This window comes from Chenopodium album, chromosome 7 (genome assembly GCF_948465745.1).
Source record: "Chenopodium album chromosome 7, dcCheAlbu1.1, whole genome shotgun sequence".
Classification (NCBI taxonomy): Eukaryota; Viridiplantae; Streptophyta; class Magnoliopsida; order Caryophyllales; family Amaranthaceae; genus Chenopodium; species Chenopodium album.
In genome coordinates, this window is record NC_137840.1 from 63,086,021 (window position 1) to 63,102,563 (window position 16,543).

Sequence of the window (16,543 nt, forward strand, 5' to 3'; positions counted from 1 at the left end):
TTCCTGTAAATTAAAAGATAAAAATAAATAAGAGTTAATATTATTCCGATTAAATGCTCAAAAGAATTGAACTTTAATTTGCATATTTTTCTTATACAGTATTTTGTTTTCTTATTATGTAGTAGGGAAGTTAAATAACATTTATTTTGATATAATAATAGCACATACTAATTATAAACGCTTGTTAAGGAAAGTAGAGATATCATTGTTTCAAAGATACTTGAATGTCAAAGTTTCAGTCTTTATCCCAAGTTGTAATGTCGGAAAATTAAATATTTTATGCATGTAGAAAGCTAGTAAAAAAAAATGAATTACTACGTATATGATACTGACCTCATTAATCAAATTGAAGCTTTTAGTAAGGGGGTGGAGGAGAAGCGTATATATAAGGGGAAGGAGTGGGATGGGAGACAGGTTTAGGATGTTCATGATGGATTGGTGGAGATTTGTAGACTGGACTAGGTGATGGTGGGGACTTGTGAACTGGTGGAGACTTATAAACGGGGGTGGGAGGTGGGTACTTGTGAACTGGTGGAGACTGGTAAACCGGGGTAGGTGGAGGGTATTTGTGCACCGGTGGTGACTTATACACTGGGGTGGGTGGTGAGACCGGTGGTGACTTGTACACTGGGGTGGGTGGTGAGACTGGTGGAGACTTGTAAACTGGGGTGGGTGGTGGGTATTTGTGCACCGGTGGTGACTTGTACACCGGGGTGGGTGGTGAGACCGGTGGTGACTTGTACACTGGGGTGGGTGGTGGGTATTTGTGCACCGGTGGTGACTTGTACACCGGGGTGGGTGGTGAGACTGGTGGAGACTTGTAAACAGGGGTGGGTGGTGGATATTCATGAACTGGGGGAGACTTGTGGACGGGAGTTGGTGGTGGAGACTTGTACACTGGTGATGGTGTTGGATACTCATGAACAGGAGGAGGAGGGGATTTGTAAACCGGGGAAGGTGGCGGTGACTTGTAAGAAGGTGTGGTCGGTGGAGGTGAATAATGCTCCTTGGGTGGCTTCTCATGGTGGACCGGAGGTGGTGGGGAGGTGTAATGGTAGGCTGGTGGTGGTGGGGGAGAAGCATAAGTGTAATCAGCATTGGTTAGTGAAGGCACACTCAATGAGACAATTGCCACTAATAGAGTGACTACAAGAGAAGCCATCTTTCCCATGTTATTGTTTGATTAGAGATGTTTTATCTTATGATTTTAGCTATACTTCTCAACCCCTTTATATAAGCTTATTTTTTACCATTTGACCATACCTAATGTAGTAATATATTTGACGAGATTAAAAAAAAACACTTTTGCCTAACATTACATCTCTTTATCAGTGTATTCAAATGGAATAGATTTGCTCACCGCTGTGTGAACACAATTCTAAAGAAAGAAAAAGGAAGAAATAATAATAGTGGTCAAATTATTAGTCGGTGAATTAGTGAGCTTGATAGATGGCATATATGTACTAACATTATTAATTTGGAAATAGATCCATCTACCATAATTTGATGAATCATATAAGTTTGGAAGATATATTCTCCCTCCGTGTGTTTTTAAGTGATACATATTGACCGGCACATAGTTTTAGGCAATTTAATTGACTTAAATAAAATAAGAGGTAAGTGGGGTAGTGTAGTATTAAAAAATTGTTAAAGAAAGATAGTGGGGTTAATAGTTTATTGAAAAGTAATGAATATGAGAGAAAAAATATAATAAAAAAAGTAGTAGTGGGTTTGGGTGGGGCCATGAGAGGAGAGAGATATAATATTTTAATGTATTGTTTTGCCAAAAAAAGAAATGTATCACTTAAAAAAACACGGCCGGAAATGAAAAATGTATCACTTAAAAAAACACGAAGGGAGTAATGTGTTTTCTTGTATATATAATCATAATAATAATATTTTGTAATTTTGTATGAAAATACACTGATATTTAATTGTATCAACGAACTATATACATATACTCTATAATTTTGAAACTTATTTGGTGCATTAGTGCATAAGGGATCAAATCACTCTTCCCATATATACTAGTAGTACTACTACTCGATTCTAGAATAATAAATATCACAATGTTTTTATTAAAAAAACCTTTTTTTTTTTTTTTTTGAGGGATATTAAAAATAACCTTGTTGGTCATAGTTTTGAAATTAAAATGAATATGCTTGAAAACAATAAACTGATGAATTAAAACTAACATTGTATTGATATGAAAATAACGTGATGATTCATAAAATGTTACTTGTATATATTTTACTAATTAACATGAATTAAAAAATAAAATGTTTGTTTGTTAAAAAATATTAAAATATGTTTGTTAATTTCAATAAAATATGTCATATATGTATAATTCGGTCATGTTGTCATTTGTGAGTCAAGAGATTTTTTTTTACATTGTAATTTGCTACATTTTTTAAAATTAATGGCAAACCAATCTCACGTACACTTGAGTAAAAAAGTAAACTACTATAACTCGCACGACAAAACAAAGCAACATTTTGTAATTATTACTAGATTTACTACTATTAGAAGTGACGTAGTAATTGAAAGTTTGTGTTTTTCTTAGAAGATTATTTATTATGTATCATATTGTTGTGAAAAGCAAAGTAATTCAGATTTAGCTTAAGTAAAGAAGGACGTTACTTTGGAGGGATACCCAATTAATTCCCTAGATAAACAAAAATTTATTTATCTGGGGGTATAATTATCTTTTCAAGTAGTAGTGGAGGGGTATATGTGTCTTTTCATGTACTATTTGAGGGGTATATGTATGATTTCCTTACCAAACAGTAAAAGCAAAAGGCAAACAGTAATTGGACAGCTCATCAAAAGTACTGAATAAATGACCCTGCTTTGTCAATATATTTACAAAAATGCCATCAGATTAACAAAAATTCGTTTATCTGGAAGATTAACTCGTATTTTCCCGTTACTTTGTCATATTTTTGTCGTATGGTAAATAAAAGAGTTCAAGAGAAAAAAAAAGTGGTGAACATTATCAAAATATATACTAAAGAGCAGTGACGAATCATGGACTAAAAAATAACAATAATCAATCACTATACCATAACTTTTTATATACATTTAAGTTATACTTTAAGGGACTAGGTTCTTGCACACCCTTTTTAAATTAAACCTTCAGCTTTTCACTATAGAAAGTATGAAAGAATGGTGTATCAACTTGATAACTTTAGCTTATATATATTGTCAATGTATGTTTGATAGGATTTTTACTAAACCATGGATCATAAATCCATCTATCTTTTATGCGATTAAGTAGGATCATAAGATTCTAAACACATTAAGATCATACATATAAAATCCAAATTGGTGACATATTTTTTTATAGTGAAATCGTAAAATTATGATAATACTAAAAATTGGAAAATCTTGTTATCTTGTTTGATGCATGTGACTGTAATTTAGAGACGCTTGCATTGTAATTTTTTAGTAAGGAAATAATTAAGTATGATTAATAGTAAATGTAGTACTTTCTTGTTGGAGCATTTACAATCTAATAAGTAATACAGTAACATTCTAAGGGTCTGTTCTCTTCCGTTGAAATTCAGTTCAGTTCAGTTCAGCTCATTTCAGTTCAGTTCAGTTCAGTTCAGTTCAGTTCAGCTCTTAATTTACGTCTAATGATATTGCTAATGATATAAAGCCAAATTTCATTCTTTTAAGCTCTTATTACAACAACAACAACAATAATAATAATAATATTATTATTAAAAAATAATAATAATAATAATAATAATAATATTAAAAAAAAAAAAAAAAAATAATAATAATAATAATAATAATAATAATAATAACAATAATAATTGAAATAATAATACTAATAATAATAATCAATAAATAATAATAATAATCATCAATAAATAATAATAATAATAATAATAACAATAATAATAATAATAATAATAATAATAATAATAATTAATAAATAATAATAATAATCATCAATGATTAATAATAATAATAATAATAATAATAATAATAATTATATTATTATTATTATTATTATTATTATTATTATTATTATTATTATTATTATTATTATTATTATGTACATTTGTATATACACATATGTATAGTAATAAATAATCAATAAATAATCAAAGATCACTAATCCGTAGTTAAAAATCACTAATTAATAAGTTCAGTTCAGTTCAATTCAGCTGAGTTCAGTCAATCGGAACAAGCCCTAACTTATGCCATGAAATAATTTAATATAATTGCTTAGTTACGGTCAATTTTACTTTCAACATTGTTTAATTTTTTTTTTTAGGCAGTGTTCAGTACCTACTACTGTCGTATTGCAAGGATTTGCAACAGTTTCTTTATATATACTTGATTTGTTTATTAACCATTGACAATAGTGTTGATTGTTGAACATTGGACTTTTAATTTACGCGTTTATCTGCCTCCTTTGAAACACAAATTTCTACAAGAAATAATACTAGGAATGAGGTAAATGGTTGAGATATTATTATTATTATTATTATTATTATTATTATTATTATTATTATAAACAAAAGTCATACAACCTACAATAAATATGTGGAAATGCAAGATACAATCTGAGCCCCCACTCCTCTAGCTATATAGCAAAGCCTACCCTAGTAAATATATGAGCTGCAGCACTTACTCCAATGTCTTGCGTCGTCGAGAACCTCTGAACTCGCTTAAGCAACGTAACAACCTCCTTCTCTAATTCACCAAGCGAAGGAAAGGAGAAGGGAGTGAAACCACATATCCAATCGCCTAACATTGAGCCTCATACTTAACCCGCTTCCAATTAGCTGCATCAGCCACAACCCCTCAGGAATAAAGTCAGATAGCCCTGACTGTGTCAAAGGTATTGATCCTGTCAAATCTACACAGCCTCGTCATTCCCTCCAAACAACCCAATGCCAACCTCTTTCCTTGCTGAAATCCCAGAACGATAGCACGCAAACAGCCAAACATCAACTAGGGTATCCTGAACAACATTATGTCTATGTTTTATACCCACGATACCAGCACACGACACCGCATGATCGCCAAAAATATCCCCTGAAAAAACCCTCGAACGAGCAGAGCTTGGTGTCGAGATAGAGAACAACAGAACACCCAATCGATAGCATAACATTGATTGGGTGTTCCCTCTAGTTAATATAATACGGAGTAAGGAGTAACTTATTAAGAAGGGTCTTTTATCATTCAAATTTTTAAGCATGCGTGAAGGTAAATAAGATGAAGAAAATAAAGTGCAAAAGTGATTACTGAATGCATGATTGGATCCTAAAGATATATTGAAATAAAAGCGCGCACAACAAAATGAAAGGGATTTGAAATTTTGAATAGATGATGAATGTAATTTTCCTTAAAAAAAATGGTAAATTAAAATGTATTCTATCACTGAAATTATTTTACTTATTATGACTTGTTTTATCTTGATAAAGTATTATTTCTTAAAAAAAAAAAAAAACTTAATCAAGTATTTGAACTTATTTACAAACTTTCATGTGTAGCTGATCACAGAAATTTTCTTCATGGAGGCGTATGTACCAAACAAGGTACACCAGCCAGTGACGGATGTACCTTATCGCAAGTGGGGTCAACTTGCATGAAAAACAAATCCTTTATACTACCTCCGTTAATAGTTTTGTGCAACTTTGGAGGACTTTACGGTTCACGATGCAAAATTTGATAATGGTGATTAACGTATTTTAGGGGTATGTAATTAAGGTGGATAGAGAATGTTTAGATAATTAATCAACCACCTACTGCCACCACAAAGACCAGCCAACACCACCCACTGCCACCACCAAGACCAACCAACACCATCCACTGCCACCACCAATACCATCAAACACTATCCATTACCACCACCAAGACCAGTCAACAGTCTAACACCACCAACACCGTCGGCCTTCACCAAGACCACCACCGCCTTCACCAACCCGCGAAACCAACTCCACTACCAACCCCACAAAACCACCACCACTACCAACCCTCATGAAATTACCACCACTACCAACCCCACAAAACCACTACCAACGGAAGACAAAACCCAGAAAATCCCACCCCCATGAAAATCAAAACCCAGAAAAACCCACCCCCCGAAAATCAAAAACCAGAAATCCCACCCCATCGAAAATCAAAACCCAGAAAAACCCACCTCCACGAAAACAAAACCCAGATCCGACAGAAAACAGAGAAAATCCCACAAACCCATCATGAATTGAAGTTCTTGAAATTTGAAGAAAGAGAAAGAAAATCTCAAATCCATAAAACCCACTACAAAATTTTTAAAAGTTGAAGAGAGAGAAAGAAGATCTAAAAAAGATGAAGAGAGATAATGATAATGAAAGAGGAGAGAGAAAATATGGGGGAAGATGAAGATGAAGATGAAGATGAAGATGCAAATGAATGTAGATGGTTTTGGATTTCTTGAGTTGAATACGAAGAGTTGATGAATTAGATTGGGTTGGTTGGGGTGAAAATTGGGTGAGAAATTAGTGATTAGTTAAATCTGATTATAATTAGTAAATTGTGTTTTAATTTTTTTAATGAGGGTAAAATTGACATTTGACTAGTTTTTTTTTTTTTTTTTTTTTACTAAAAGAGGAAAGAAATTTTTTTTGTTGCACATAATGCTTAGCGGACAAAAATGGCAAAAGTTGCACATAACTATTAACGAAGTTTTTCTTACTATAAAATTGAGTTTTTTTTCTTTTAAAATTATTCGCTTGTCGCATTAATATTTATCAAATGTATTTTGACCCTTTTTTTTTTTTTTTTTTTTTTTTTTTTTTTTGTATCTGTCACTGCATCCAGCCTTTTTAAAGAACATATAGTTGTTTTGTAATGAACATAACATTCAACTTTATGTCCTATTTGTATATCTAAACAACATCCGTAATATTAATGAAGAACATGATAATACTATATTTATTACATTTTAATCGTATGTTCTTTTCATTATAGCTATATTTCATTATATTTCTATAATACGTTCTTTTACGCTTTTTTTTTTTAATTAATAATTTATGTACCATGCTTGATACATACGCCTCACAAACCTACCGCGTCATTTTTTTTTCTTCTTTTGAAAGAATGGTCGGGGTTACTTTGTTAAGGAGGGTTAATTAGTTGTTCAGATGTTGCTCGGTCGATCAAGGGTTACCTGGTAAGGGGTTACTCGTGTGTTAGCTGACCACATACAAAAGTTGGTGGAACTTATTTTGTTGTATATTGAATTTTGATAACTCTTATCCTAACTTATTTCTCCGATCCTGAATTTATCTTATATTAACAGTTTTTTTTTTTTTTTTTTTTTTTTTTTTTTTTTTTTTTGTGGGGGGGGGGGGGATTTCTCTTTGGTGAACTCCAACTTTTTAATTTTCGGAGTGGTAAACGTTTTAAAAATTTATTATCAATGGTAAACCTTAAATAGCTTTACTAATGCATTGGTAACATTAATGATGATTTTATGTAATTATTTGGCTAACCCTAGTTAACTAGGGCACTAATGACTAATCTAACCTTATAAAATTAAATTATTTAAAAAATTATTTTAAAATAATAATTATAAAAATAAACTAATTGGTTGCTTTTCTTATTATTATTGCTATTTACTTTTGAAGTTATTTAAACTCAATTTTTCTTTCATACTACTTCTATTGGTTTGAGTTTTGAATAAGGGCCTTAATGGTTCCAAGTTGTAAGATATAATTTGGTTTTGGTTGTTGGCTTTGACACTTATTTATAACTGATTTAGTTTTTCCGCTGCTATTTTCTGATATAGCCTTAACGTTTGAACACGTGACGGTAATACGCCAGTAATTCTCTTGAATATTGTTCAGGGTCCTCTCAAGTTTAAAGAGAGAATAATTATTGGAGCGTTACAAAATGGTATCCCCAACCCCACCTAGCTAGCCACCGGCAGGTCCTCCCTCTGCCAACGGCCAATTTCTCACCCACGGCGAAGCCAAGCTCGCGAAGCCCATCCACCCTCGCCTTCACCTCCTCTCTTTCCCCTCAAATCGATCTCCCCAACACCTACCATTTCCCTCACCGCCCCACCGCTAACCTCGACCCCACTCCAAACCACCTCGAAAACCAGCTATCCTCCCCTGTTCACCAACCCAAAAATCATAAACCCCACCCAAAAACACATGAAAACCCAAACCAGTTTAGGTTTTAAAAACCGAACACAGAAAATAGGTTTGGGTTTTCTTGTGGTTTTAGGTAGGGGCGGGGGGGGGGGGAGCTACGTCGTCGATCGGGCGTTTCCGGACGGGAGGTTGGCACACGACAAGGGAGGGGCTATTGGTGGCTAGGAGGTCAAGGAGGAGTTTGGTTTTTTTTTTTTTTATTTTTTTTTTTTTTTTTGTGATATGTATATATTTTTAATTAAATATATTATTAGAGGCTTTTTAGTCATTTCAAATTCATTTTTTTTTATTTTAAAGGCTTACCATGGTTAAGAATCACTTAATTATATGTTACCAATGAATTATAAAAGATACTTAGGGTTTACCATTGATAACAAGTTTTTTTAACGTTTATCACTGAGAAAATTAAAAAGTTCGAGTTTACCAAAAGAGAATTTCCCCCTTTTTTTTTTTTTTTTTTTTTTTTTTTTAATGATTGAATATTAGTTTGATATAAGTAACGAAGCCTCAAACTCCAGAATATATATACAGACATTTTCATTGAGTATAAATTACAACATTTGATTTAAGAGAATTGTGTGAATTCTCTAAAAACCTAAACATGATTAAGGATATATACTTTAAATCCAAGAAATGGATAGCATGTAAGAAAACAATCTATAAGTCACATTTCTTGAGTTTTCCAGATGTAAAGTGTCTCATAATCTATAATCTAGAATTTGATACTTGTTGTTAAAAAAAAAAAAAACCTAACTTTAAAGTCTTACTAAAGTTCCCCTAATCAATAATTAACTTGAAAATTTTATGAATTTGATACTTTAAAGTCTAACTAGAGTCGCCCTCAAGCATCTAGATACTTCGTAAATACCTTGAAACTTTTTTTTTTTTCTCCAATAATTAAGCTTTAATTAAAGAGAAACTTTCATATTAACATGAAAATAATGGTTAGATGAAGTCCTAAGATGTACTGTAAAGTGAACCTTAACTAAAAGATGGTTTTATAGACTTCACGAAGGAAAGTAAATACATAATTGAGAATTCATGGGTATTCCAGTACACCAAAATGAGAAAAAGAGGTTATATGTATGAATGTATCACATTTCATATTATGTATTAATTCATCCGTTTAGATGACACGTTTTGACTTTTGACACGGTTAGTTATGAGAATCTTATTAGATTCAATTATTTTCAATGTTTACTGAATTTAAATTAAATTTTTAGTAGTTTTTCAAAAATATAATTAAAGATAATTTGATTGAATTCTTACATTAACAAATATGATTAAATTAAAGATATGTGTAATCTAATTTGGTTCAACGGAAGTATGTCATTATGAATTGCTAGTATTATTACGATTATTAGCGAGACTTTTATAGAAAAAAACAAAAAATTCAAACCAAAAGGGTATTATACCAAAAATCTTATTATCATTATACCTAGTTTTCGTGAGGTGTATCATGTGTGAATATATATGCTAAAGTGGTTGATTGCAATATGAATACTATTTCTATATACTACCTCCGTTACAGGTTATGTGCAACGATTAAACATGTTCCCTCTCTGCTTTATGTCAAATCGTTGCACATAACCTATAACGGAGGTAGTATTATATTGCTATTTAGGTTTTTATACTATTCCTGCAATCACACTCTACCCTTTGAATCTTTAATGACAATTATCATTTTGGTGTTCGGTTAAAAACAAGGGGGAAATTAAAAAAAGACTTACTGCTAAATAATGTGTGCAATACACTAATTGAGCAAAAAACTGTTCAAGAAGTACTTGTTAATTATCATATTAGCGTATTGCTTAAATATTTAAGTTAATATATTGTTAATTAAATACTTGTCTAGAACTCTAGATTGTACCCGCAGTAAAGAGAGAGAGCCCACTTTATAAGTCCAAGGAGGTTTCATCTCAAAATTCTATGACAATAAAAGGATTAACCCCTTAATCTTTACACATACGGAGTAAAGTCCTTAACCAGTGGCGTAACCAGAAAATTTATATTAGGGGGCCAAGATAGATTAGTTTTTTTTCTTTTTTAATCTTGATTGTAATTTAAAATTCTATTAGACAGTATGTAATATATATAAATCCCAATTAAGACTTTTTTTTTTTTTTTTTTTTTTTTTTTTTTTTTTTTTTTTTTTCCTTTTTTGTGTAGCATATAAGTAATATACTAAAATGTAGTTGCTAGTTTGGGATTAATTTTTGTTAAGAGCATAAAATACTTAAATGGAGCAAACAAAAAAAGCATGAACTAAAAAAATGTGTAGCTAGCAAGATTTAAACTTACGACCACTAATAAAGAGACAACTCCTATTTCAACTAAACCAACTAGGCTAACGGTAAAACATTATTAATTTATGTAAGAATTTAATATTATAACAGAATCAAGGGGGTGGCAGTGGCCTACCCTATCCCCCCCTTGATTCCGCCCTTGTCCTTAACTATCTTAACTTTTCTCAGTATGAAACGCTTATGTGTGTTATTTGGATAGCCTACTTCAACAATCCCCTCAAAATAATGTTGTTAGATGTACGGTCTTAATCAAAACTTATTGATTATGGCCATATCATCATCATCTAATCTTTGTTATGATTGACAATAACGAACATCAAGTTGGTAAATCACACTCGATTTTCTTCAAGCAGGAACATTATTTCAGACATCAAATTAAAATTGATAAGTTTGTTAAATTGTTAGGCAGATTTTGAATAATGCATGCAGGAAATTATTGGATATAATCGCAATCGTTCGTCGGTATACCCCACAGTTTTAATTAAGCTTAGATTTGATTTGTTATAGTAAAGTTTTATTAAAATCACGTGGGAACACAAAAATCATGATTCTTGTTCTTTATTTTCTTGCAATTATGATAATAGTCCACGTGTCAAAAATGGATTCGGTCGAAAATTACCCTAAAACAGTGATAGAAAAAATGGGTGGTCTGGAATAAGCTAAGTTTTAGAATTTAGAACACAATTTTATCAATTTGAATAGCACTAGTAAATTTGAAGTTATTCTAACACATCTACATACATATACATGCTTTGTGGAAAAATGATTAGAAAAGATAGATAAATAAATGAATTAAAATAATGTTATCAATGAGGGTATAATTTATACGGAGTACTTTATTGTTTAATTAACGTGTAAATTTTTGTAATTAATTCTTTAAATAAAGTGTAAAGAAAATGTACCTTTGTGTTGCAATTATTAAAAACATATTCAATCAATAAATCACATCGTCCGTAGTTTCCAAGAGGCTCATAGCCTTATATTACCTTAGTAAGTTGTCTAGCTAGCCCATTACATTTGGTTGAATTGCTAATTTATGTACAGGTATTTAATCCACAGGACTCGACATAGGCCATAATTTATGTACATTTTCTTTGTACGGAGTGATTGGTTATAATCATCACTAGCTCGTCGTTTGGTAATCAATCATAAATAATGAAAATGGAAATGAATCTATATATATATATATTTTAAAAGTCATGGAAAGAATTGTAATTGTACCACGTGTCATAATTTTTGCCACGTATCATCATGATTCATGACTCATGACTTGATAAATGATGTAGGGTCATGTCATATTAAAACATATATCAATGTTTCCTCACAGAAATTTAATGTTTATAAATTCTAAATTTTTAATTGAACTTATATATATACTTCAATATAATCTCATTCTTTCGTTTACTCATCCATAATTCATCCATAATTCATATAGGTTATATGTATTTAAAATATGTAACACAAAACTACATAGCAACATGTGTTTACCTTGAATAAATTTTTAATGGTAGATAAAAATTCCTTTAACAAATAAAACAAACTAAGATGTATTATAAAATTTAGATTACTGCAAATTTTCTAATTAATTTTAATGATGTTTAATAATATTTAAATTTTTTTTTTTTTTAAATTATAAAACCACCGATAGATTTCACTTTAATTTATTATAATTTTTTATACACAAAAAATGACCGGGGCATCGCGCGGGCCTAAAACTAGTTTGCATGTAAATCTGGAAAGAATACTAATGTTAGTATAGGCTGTTTAGTTATCAAACTAAATTAACATAAACTTCATTTTCATTTTCATTACCACAATTTATATTACAACTGGCCACCTAACCTGGCTTAGTTATTTCTAACAGTGGACTTGGTCCTACGAAATAAATTAGCCTGAAGTTCATCATAATATTATGTACTTCATTCTGCATACAGCCAAAATAAAAACTCTGCAGAAGAACAAAGTTGGTACCTCAGGTTAGATTATCATCAATTCAAATACACGAAAAACTTACCATACTATAAACGGGATTCATTATATCATGTATTACAATTGTCCGAAAAAATAGGTTTCTTCCAAAAGTGGGTTAATTGTATAAGTTAATGTTTTAGTATGGTTTCATTTTGAGTCCTAGTTAATTGTTACCCTGGTAAACAATTCATTCCATTTTGAGGAATTAGATAATTTAGGAGATATTTTAATCCTTTCTCCTTTCTTTCCTTATTTGTTTAAGGTGTTTGTTTAATTCAAAGGTCGTACTTCAAAAGTTGAGACATTGAGTGTAGTGTTAATTTCATGCTATATTACTCTATCTCCATTTTTCTAACCATAACAAAATATAGAGGTGTTGAAAATTGACGTGATCAACCCAATTCAAATCGATATAAATAAATAAATAAATAAATAAATAAAAACCTGCAGGTTTAGATTTTGATTTGTATGAACACAATAATTCAACATGATCTGATCTAGATATCAGAATTAACACCTCTAAGAAAATAGGAGTAACTCTAAGTAAATCTAAGTAAGAATAATATATATAAACGAAGCTTCATCATCTCATGGTCTGTTTGGTAAGTGTCCGTTTATAAATGATGATAGTAAAAGTGAATATGTATAATATAGTTGTAAGAAAAGTAATTGTCCATTCTCATGCATGATAAGTTGATAACAAAATGTTAGTTTAGTATAACATTACAGACGTGTGGTTGGCCACACGGTAAGGTCAATTATTATAGGGATTACTCGATCAGCGTTATAGGGGCTATTTGGTCAGTGCTATAAGAGTTACTTGGTCAATTTTATAAAGGTTACTCGGTCAATATTATAAGAGTTTACTTTGTCATTTTACAACTAGTCACACACAAGACGACGGACTCTTAACATTATTTGTTATCTCTGGCTTTTCTATCTTCACAAATTTCATTGTCATCGATTGCCAATTTTGGGGTTGGTATTGGGTTGTCGGTGGTAGATTGAAAATGGACAATTATGAAGAAAAACACAATTTTAGTGATGAGATTGTATGACTAATGATCATTAGCATGCAACTTGGCTAGCTAAGTGCACACACAGACACACTGATGAATTACGCCGATATTTGCGTTCTTGTACAATTATTACTCTCCTTAATTATTGTTATCTCAATTTTTTTTTTTGTTAGGAATATAGGAAAATATATTATTGTGATATATTTTCCATATAGATCTTATGATATTATATTTAGAATAATAATATATTTTAGTGATATTCTAAGATAGATTTATGAAAGTTTATATGATAGAGTTTATATTGTGTAGGTTATCTTTTGTAGGCTATAAATATTAGCCAAGATCATCAATACAATTCAACTCATTCTCTCATAAATAATTTGTCATTTTTCAAGTCAATTTTCAACAATTTTGATAATTAATTTCCATTGATTCATAAGAAAAAAAATATTAAATATATAGTCATAAAAAGTCGTGACAGATTCATTATAACCTATATACAGAAGTATATATCTAAAAAATTGATCGATTTTTTATAATCTTATTTTTATTCAATATATAAGATGTTCATTGTTAAACTTGTTTTTGGCGGATTATGAAAAACCATGGTACAAGCAATAAGCTAAGAAAGGAAGAGAGTACTTCTTTGAGACAATTATTTTGTAAGTGTTTTTTGTCAATGATATTCTTTCCCCCTTTGTAAAAAAGGGTAAAACTTTGTTAGAAAACCAAGCTAGGAAACCACGTACCAAAAGGAAGAAAACGTACACTTTATATCAACACAATAACTTTTAGACTATAATTATTCTATATGATTCTTGAAATAAAACATCAACTTGAGTACTATAATTGAACTTTGTAATTTATTTTATTGATGCTATTCTTGATAATAAAAATACAAAATTATATATCCAAGCCATCTCAATTATGCCCAATGCCATGCAAAGCATTGAGTTACAACTAGAGCACATGATCCAAATAATTTTACAAACTTTTTCCTGGTAATAATATTATTTCTTTTATTTAAAATAAAGGTTCCAAAATCTCTAAGCAAAACGACAAGCTTTATATATTATCTCAAGGATTATAAATTCTTGCTCTTTCGACAAAGATAGGTCCTCTACTTTGACTTTCTCTTGTTGGTTGTCAAGAAACTTTTCACCTGTAAAATTTGGAAACAGTAAAAATTAGTACGTATTCATTATTAATATGCTCAAAATGAATTTTTTTTGCATATTTTGTTTGGGCAATTATTGGAAAAGGTTAAATGACAAACATTTCAACCTAGTAATAGTAATAAAGATGATTTAACGTCCACATTTAAATTATGAAATATGCATGATATCTTAATCTTGTGCACTTTATGTCATTGTCTCACGTCGTAACATAGGAACATTAAATTTCTTATGCATGTGAATACTAGTGAATGAAGTATTATGAAACTGACCTTGACAGAATAATATTTGTCACTAATTAAAGTGAAGCTTTTGTTTTTTAGTAGTGATATGGGGGTGGAGGAGAAGTGTAGACATAGGGAGGAGTAGGATGCATTGGTGGAGATTTGTGGATTGGAGTAGGAGATGGATACCCATGAGCAGGTGATGGTGGAGACTTGTGAACGGGTGGAGATTTGTAAACCGGGGTAGGAGGTGGGTACTTGTGGACCGGTGGAGATTTGTAAACTGGAGTGGGTGGTGGGTATTCATGAACTGGGGGAGACTTGTAAATGGGGGTGGGTGGAGGGTACTTGTGAACCGGTGGCGACTTGTATGTTGGAGTTGGAGGTGGGTATTCATGAACGGGTGGAGACTTGTAAACAGGGGTGGGTGGTGGGTACTTGTGAACTGGTGGAGACTTGTGAACAGGGGTGGGTGGTGGGTACTCATGGACGGGTGGAGATTTGTAAACTGGAGTGGGTGGTGGGTACTTGTGCACTGGTGGTGACTTGTAGACTGGGGTGGGTGGTGGATACTCATGAACTGGTGGAGACTTGTACACTGGTGTGGGTGGTGGGTATTTGTGAACCGGTGGAGACTTGTAAACTGGGGTGGGTGGTGGATACTCATGAACTGGTGGAGACTTGTACACTGGTGTGGGTGGTGGGTATTTGTGAACTGGTGGAGACTTGTAAACTGGGGTGGGTGGTGGATACTCATGAACTGGTGGAGACTTGTACACTGGTGTGGGTGGTGGATACTTGTGAACAGGTGGTGACTTGTACACCGGGGTAGGTGGTGGATACTTGTGAACGGGGGGAGACTTGTACACTGGGGTGGGTGGTGGATACTTGTGAACGGGGGGAGACTTGTACACTGGGGTGGGTGGTGGATACTTGTGAACGGGGGGAGACTTGTACACTGGGGTGGGTGGTGGGTATTCATGAACCGGGGGAGACTTGTAAACAGGAGTTGGTGGTGGATATTTGTGTACGGGTGGAGACTTGTAAACAGGAGTTGGTGGTGGATACTTGTGTACGGGTGGAGACTTGTACACTGGTGATGGTGTTGGATACTCATGAACAGGGGGTGGTGGAGATTTGTAAACTGGGGAAGGTGGTGGTGACTTGTAAGTTGGTGTTGTCGGTGGAGGTGAATAATGCTCCTTGGGTGGCTTCTCGTGGTGGACAGGAGGTGGTGGGGAGGAGTAATGGTAGGCTGGTGGTGGTGGAGAGGAATATGTGTAATCAGCTGTGGTTAGTGAAGGCACACTCAATGAGACAAACACTACTAGAGTGGCTACAATTGAAGCCATTCCTCCAAACTTTCCCATGTTTATGATTGATTAGAGAAAGGGTTTTTGTTATGCTTCTAGCTCTAGATTACAACCCTTTATATAAGCTTGTTTTTTTACCATAATGACCCACCTAACATCTATAGTAAACCGGGGAAAACAAAAAAAAGGAAAAAGTTACCAAAATAATAACAACTTTAGAATAGTCTCTTTATCAGGAAATAGAATAAGAGATGGATTTGCTCACCGTTGTTTGAACACAGTATCTAACGAAATAAAATACTCATGTACTCGGTGGTATACGTACGTAGTCAATGATTAGTCGGTGAATATTGTTATATTGATGAGAACGCAT

The 16,543-nt window shown here is 32.3% G+C and overlaps 1 protein-coding gene across 1 annotated transcript; it reads right to left on the reverse strand.

Annotated features, from left to right (window-relative positions):
• Nucleotides 1–355: 355 nt before the first annotated feature.
• Nucleotides 356–16,255, reverse strand: LOC145640450 (uncharacterized). Its single transcript, XM_081691727.1, has 5 exons — nucleotides 14,954–16,255; nucleotides 6,120–6,282; nucleotides 5,908–6,035; nucleotides 4,919–5,147; nucleotides 356–1,183 (listed from the first exon to the last, which is right to left on the reverse strand). Exons 1-5 carry the CDS (start codon nucleotides 16,225–16,227, stop codon nucleotides 356–358), a joined length of 2,622 nt encoding a protein of 873 aa, XP_081547853.1. The 5' UTR covers nucleotides 16,228–16,255.
• Nucleotides 16,256–16,543: the final 288 nt, after the last annotated feature.

Excerpts from the sequence above, each read along its gene's own strand:
- LOC145640450 (XM_081691727.1), bottom strand. The coding sequence starts at position 16,227 with ATGGGAAAGTTTGGAGGAATGGCTTCAATTGTAGCCACTCTAGTAGTG. Across the intron at positions 5,148-5,907 it reads GGTCTTGGTGAAGGCCGACG|AGGGAACACCCAATCAATGT; the intron begins GTGTTGGTGGTG and ends TATATTAACTAG. Across the intron at positions 1,184-4,918 it reads GGATTTCAGCAAGGAAAGAG|TCAAACAATAACATGGGAAA; the intron begins GTTGGCATTGGG and ends AAACATCTCTAA.